This window comes from Microtus pennsylvanicus, chromosome 8 (genome assembly GCF_037038515.1).
Source record: "Microtus pennsylvanicus isolate mMicPen1 chromosome 8, mMicPen1.hap1, whole genome shotgun sequence".
Taxonomy (NCBI): Eukaryota; Metazoa; Chordata; class Mammalia; order Rodentia; family Cricetidae; genus Microtus; species Microtus pennsylvanicus.
The window spans coordinates 79,793,856-79,799,855 of record NC_134586.1 but is presented as its reverse complement, the minus strand read 5'-3'; the positions used below and the strand labels follow the sequence as shown (position 1 = coordinate 79,799,855).

General features: G+C 44.2%; 1 protein-coding gene across 2 annotated transcripts in view; it reads left to right on the top strand.

The window, feature by feature from the left end:
• The first annotated feature begins 226 nt into the window (after nt 1-226).
• The window catches only part of Smarcad1 (SNF2 related chromatin remodeling ATPase with DExD box 1), a 73,311-nt gene continuing 67,537 nt past the window's right edge, over nt 227-6,000 (top strand). Inside the window, exons 1-2 of one of the 2 annotated variants that reach the window (XM_075983932.1) lie at nt 227-351; nt 830-1,068. In XM_075983932.1, coding sequence (XP_075840047.1) covers nt 879-1,068 — 190 coding nt within the window. In that variant the 5' untranslated portion in view covers nt 227-351; nt 830-878. Of the gene's footprint in view, nt 352-446; nt 583-829; nt 1,069-6,000 lie in introns of those variants that run through there. The other variant, XM_075983933.1, reaches the window with a different exon arrangement.

Here is a 6,000-nt window from a genome sequence, read left to right as displayed (position 1 = left end):
ACACAGGATACAAACTACGTATTAATTATACATTACGACGCCATTTGTTATCATTGTGTTGTTATTGTTCGATTAGCTCTGTAGCTGGCGTGAAGAAATGGAACCACGGAACAATCAGACCCCTAGAACCTAGCAGAGGTAGATACAAGTTACCATGACAACGGCGCGCTCAGACATTTTCTGACCACGCTCTGCTAGGAAGTACAAGGCCCAGGCGTGTTGCGTCATCACTGCGCGCTCGGTGGCTTGCTCGGCGCTGTCTGGGAAGGTCCCGGCCAGGCTACCGTCGCCTCACTCCAGGAATTATTTTGTTCTTTTTCACCTTTGTTACAACGCGGAGCTCACGAGGCCGTAAGTGTAGGCGGCAAGGCCGCCGGGCGGGCTCCCTTCGGTGGCGCGCCGGCCCGGCCGCTTCCTCCTCACTCGGGCCTCTCCGCGTCTACTTCCGGGCGGAGCGCCGCTCCCCGCTCGGCCCTTTGTGTCCCTGCGGCGGAGGCGCGGGCCTGGCGGGCTGTGTGGAGGCGGCGGGCACTGGGTCCGGGCGACGCGGCGGGAAGGCGGGCGCGCGCCTCTGCGGCCCGGGTGAGGAGCGCCGGGGTCGGCTCGTGGGACTGCGCGGGCCGGGGCGACGCCGCGAGGGCGAGACGGGCATTGGGCAGGGACGCCTTTCCGCCCGCCTCCGTGTGGCCTAACAAAGCGCAGCCGGAACCGGGCCTCGGCATACGTGCGGACCCCCTTTCTCTCGGAGCCAAGTGTGGTGGCTTTGTGTTGTTTCTTGTTTTCACGGCCTCATATCCCCCTTTTTTTCTTTTTTGTTCCCTCCCTGCAGCTAGTTCATTGAAAGCTGTCAGCCCCTCAGGGAGCTGGTCTCTATCAATATGAATCTTTTCAACTTGGACCGTTTTCGCTTTGAGAAAAGGAATAAGATTGAGGAAGCTCCCGAAGCAGCCCCTCAGACCTCCCAGCCCGCTCCTTCATCACCAATTTCTCTTAGTGCTGAAGAGGAGAATGCTGAAGGGGAAGTTAGCAGGGCAAACACCCCAGACTCAGATATAACTGAAAAAACAGGTGAGTTACAATGTGGCAAACTGGATAAAGCATCCAGAGGTGACAGAAAAGAGGAAGTGGTGGTACTACCCAGACTAATACATTATCTCTGGTTTTGCCCTTTGAAACACAGCCGGCGTTGGTACTGCCATAGGCACCAAGTACCTGCCAACCGAGCACATTTCCATTGTTATTTCACACGTAAGAGATGTTGGGATGCCGCAGCACAACGATGGACGCCGAAAGCCTAGTTTACAGGAGTCTTAGGTCAAAATGGCTACTCAGAGAGCGATGTAGGCAGTCCTGTTATGGCGTAGACCTTGGGGCTGTTAACTTGATTACAGGTTTTCATTCATTCTAATATTCCTTTAGATTTTTTTCCTACCTCTTTTTGCTTGAGGCAGGATCTGATTGTGTAGCTTTGAGCTGCTGTGAAACTCACATTGTAGACTGGGTGACTTTGAAATTGTGATCCTCCGGTCTCTGCCTCCCTAGGGCTGGGATTACAGCCACGTGTCGTCAGCACACCTGGCATCCTTTTCCTGGCTTTTTGAAACTGGGTGCTTGCTGTGTATTCCAGTGCAGCTTGCTGTTCACTATGTAGCCCGATATGGCAAGGAACTCAAACAGTACCCCTGCCTCACTCTCTCCAGTGCTGGGATTTCAGCCATGGTTACAGGCTTGACCCACCTCAGTCACCTCAGTAGTTTTTGTTACTGTTGGTGAGTAAAGCATTTTAAATGAGTGACACGGGTTGTTAGGGACCATCAGCTGAGGAGAGTGAGTCCCAGATGAGGATTTTGGAACAAGGATGTAACCCACACAGCATGTTGTGGAGGTCAGAGAACAGTTTGAGGCATCGGCTTCCTCTGCATCGTGGTTCTCTGCGTGGAACTGAGGGTGCCAGTTTTGTGGGGCAAGCACTTTGCCGACCCAGCTCACTGGCCTCAAAACTTTATGAACATTAATTTTTTTAGGTATAGTTAGTGGTGTTTCTCATTATGTCATTTAATAATCCTGTAAGGTAAATAGATTTTTGGAAAGGAGACCCAGGCAGGTTAAGTTTTAAGAGACTTAGTAGACTCTTACAAATTTACACATTTGAATTGCTGAGAGTGAGCCACAAATCATATTAGGTACCTACCTTCCTTCCTCCGTCCCTCCCTCCCTTTTTTTTTTATGTTTGTTTGTTTGTTTTTGTTTGAGACAGGCTTTCTCTGTAGCGTGGCTGTCTTAGAACTTCCTCTGTAGATCATGCTGTCTGGAACTCAGAGATCTGCCTGCCTCTGCCTCCCAAGGCGTGTGCCACCACTACCTGTTTCTTTTTCTTTTTTTGCCCAAGACAGGATTTCTCCTTTTAACAGTCCTGGCTGTCCTGAAATTCTCTTTTTAGACTAGGTTGGCCTTGAATTTACTAAGACCCACCCGCCTCTCCCTCCGCCTGCTGGGATTAAAGGCGGCACTGCCCGCTGCCACCACCACCCAGCTGGACAGTTTCTTAGGAATGTGATGGTAATGTTGGAAGTTTTAGTTTCTGTTTCAATAACGTATTTCTGATGGCAGGCAGTATATCAAAAACTTTTAAATTAGTATGACCAGAAAGACTGTTAGCATGCATTTTTACCCATTGTACTGGATGGTTTTATGCCAACTGGACACAAGCTAAAGTTGAGTGAGAGAAAAGAAGGAACTTCAGTTAAGAAAAAATGCTGTAGATCAGGCTGTAGCTAAGTCTGTAGGGCATTTTTTAAATTTAGTGATTTATGGGGGAAAGGCCCAGTCCATTGTGTATCATACCACCCCTGGGCAGGTGGTCCTGGAATCTATAAGAAAAGAGGTGAGCAAGCCGTGAAGAGCACCCCTCCATGGTCTCTGCATTAACTCCTATTTCAAGTTCCCTGCCCTGTTGGAGTTCCTAGCCTGGCTTCCTTTAACCAAGAGTAATGTGGAGTATTGACCAAATAAACCATGTCCTCCCCAGCTTGCTTTTTGGTCTTGGTGTTTCATCGCAGCAAGAGAAACCCTAAGACACCCATGTATCTTTTTGTTTGCTAATCTTTCACTGGAATGGAACATTAATGACTGATTACAATTATTAAAACAACCTTTTCTTTTCTTTTTCTTTTTAAGACAGGGTCTTAGGCAGCATCTGTAGCCTTGAATTTGATAGGTAGTGGAAACTGGCCTTTCCGTGCTTTAGCCTCCCTGGTCTTGGGATTACAGGTGTGTTGGGCAACCCTCCCATGAAGCTTAGGAGAACATTTTAAAAGACTTGGATGTAATTGAAACTCGGTGGATTAAGAGTCAGATTTCTAAAGGCTTTGATTTATTTAACTGGAAGGATTTTAAGCCCAGAATTGACAATTTTTCTTTTCTATTTTCTATCTGAATTGCATGAAAATGGCTGTGTGTATGTATGTATCTAATGTCTGATGTTCAAGTAATTTTCCAGTAGTTATGCCTTTTTTGTTTGTTTTTGTTTTTTTCTGGACAGGTTTTCTCTGTGTAACCCTGGCTGTCCTGGAACTCAGATCTAACTGCCTCTGGCTCTCTAGTACTGGGATTAAAGTAGTGCACAACCACTCAGGTATACTCAGTTTTTAAAGAAATAGCTCAGGCTGGCTTTGAACATATTTCCCTTACTATTGTATTTATTTATTCATATACGTGTTTATTTTCTGAGACAGGGTTTCTTAGTGTAGGTGTGGCTGGTCTGAAACTCACTGTGTAGAACAGGCTGGCCACACAGATCTGCCTGCCTCTTTTGGGATTAAAGGTGTGTTTTAATTCCAAAACCCCATTTTGCTGTTTATTATTTATTTTTGAGACAACATCTTTTGTGTAGATGAGGTTGAGCTTGTGTGTGTGGTGTTCCTGCTTCTGACATACATGTTTCCTGGTTGCTTGGAGAACTGTGGGCCCACCAGGGTTTAGGTTTCAGACTTCAGTGGGTCAAGAAAGAATTGGGTGTAAGTAGGACATTTTGTGTGCCTCTGCTTCATTTTAATTAAGTGGGCATTGGGTGAGAATTTTTAAGTCTCATCTCTGAAAGTAAACGTGCTTTCTAAACAAGATTTCAGTGCAGTGTTTTAGTTACTTATCAATACTGTTATATGTATGTATTTTGTGCTTTGCTTCCTTAAAACACTATTTATTTATTTATTTATTTATTTATTTATTTATTTATTTATTTATTTATTTATTTATTCATTCCCGAGACAGGGTTTCTCTGTAGTTTTGGAGCCTGTCTTTGGACAAGCCCTTGTAGACCAGGCTGACCTCGAATTCTCAGAGATCCTCCTTCCTCAGTCTCCCAAGTGCTGGGATTAAAGGTGTGCGCTACTACTGCCTGTGGTTTTGTTAAACTTTTAATTTATTGTTGGTGACTGTTTGGAGGTGAGAGTACAGTTTGCTGGGGTCAGTGCTCTTCTTCCATGTGTGTCTTGAGGATTGAAATTTGCTCCTTCATTTGCTAAGCTGTCTCACCACCCTCTTTAAAAAGGATTTATTTTTGTGTTTTGGCTGCATATATGTGTGTGCATCATGAGTGTCCCTAATGTCTACAGAAGCCAAAAGAGGGCACGGCTCAGCAGGAACTGCAGTTACATGTGTGTGTTAGCCTCTTCTGAGGGGGAACTGAAAGGACAACATGGCCTTCTAACATCTGAGCCATTGCCCTATCTCGCTCTTTTTTATTAATATATGAAAAATTTAATTGCGTCTTCCAGGGGTGAGGATGAAGCTTACTATTAACATACTTTATTTTATGTGAATTGGTATGAAGGTATCAGATCTTCTAGAACTGGAGTTACAGACAGTTGTAAGCTGCCATGTAGGTGCTGGGAATTGAACCCAGGTCCTCTGGAAGAACAGTGCTCTTAACCGCTGAGCCATTTCTCTAGCCTCCCGACCTTTGTTTCTTGATCATCCTTGCTTACACCTCCCAAATGCTGGGATTACTGACCTTTTATCATTCCTTATCTTTTAAAAACATTTATATATTTATTTGTATGTATGAACATGCTCTCTTCCCCTTCTCTCCCTTTTCTACTGTTTTTTCCTCCCCTTGGCCTTATGCTTGCTATGCAAGCACTCAGCACTGAGCTGCATTGCCTCATAAACTTTCTTTAGCATTCTTAGCTTTTGGGTGTGAAAGTGTTAATTAGTGGGTCTTGATTTCATTTATTTAATTTATTGTGCAGAATGAGCCCAGAACTTAAGAAATGCTAGGCAAATGCTTAACCATGACCTACAACCTTAGCCCTCGGGCTGATTTTACTGAGTGTCTAAGTTATTAATACTTAAACTTTTTTTTTTAACCTTTGGCTTTTATGAGCACAATGGATTTGGTGGTATTAAAATAGTGGTAGATAAATTAAAAGAACTTGTTGTGTTCTATTTATATGCTAGAGTAAAATGAGTGGATTGCAGTCCTTGGGGAGTAGCTGGGAGAAAGGATGCTTAAATGTGTGTATTAAGCAAGTGCAATGTGATAATCATGATAGGGAAAAAACTAAGAAAAGTAAGCTGAAATCTGAACCATAGTTTCATAGCTATTAGTGTTGCAGTGTTGAGTAGTGTTTATGTTGATAGAGGGAGGAATTGAGAGGAATACAGTAAGCTCTTACATATTACTGAGAAGGTTCATGAAATGTCTCAGAAGAAATAACCTTTGGAGTAGACTAAACAGTCATCATGGAATCATTGTTGGATGAAAAAATGGATGAAAGTGTTGAAAATACATGTTGCCTTGAAACAGTTGTGATGTGTTTTGTTACCTGTTAAAGAGGTTTAGGTAGCCTGAAGTAAGGAATGTAGTACAGAAGTCAGAAATGGTTGCACACATCCGTAATTCTAACTCTTCAGAGGTGGAGATGGGAAGATCAGGAAGTTCAGAGTCATTCTCAGTTATGCAACTAGTTTGAGGCCAGTGTAGGATACTTGAGAAACCAA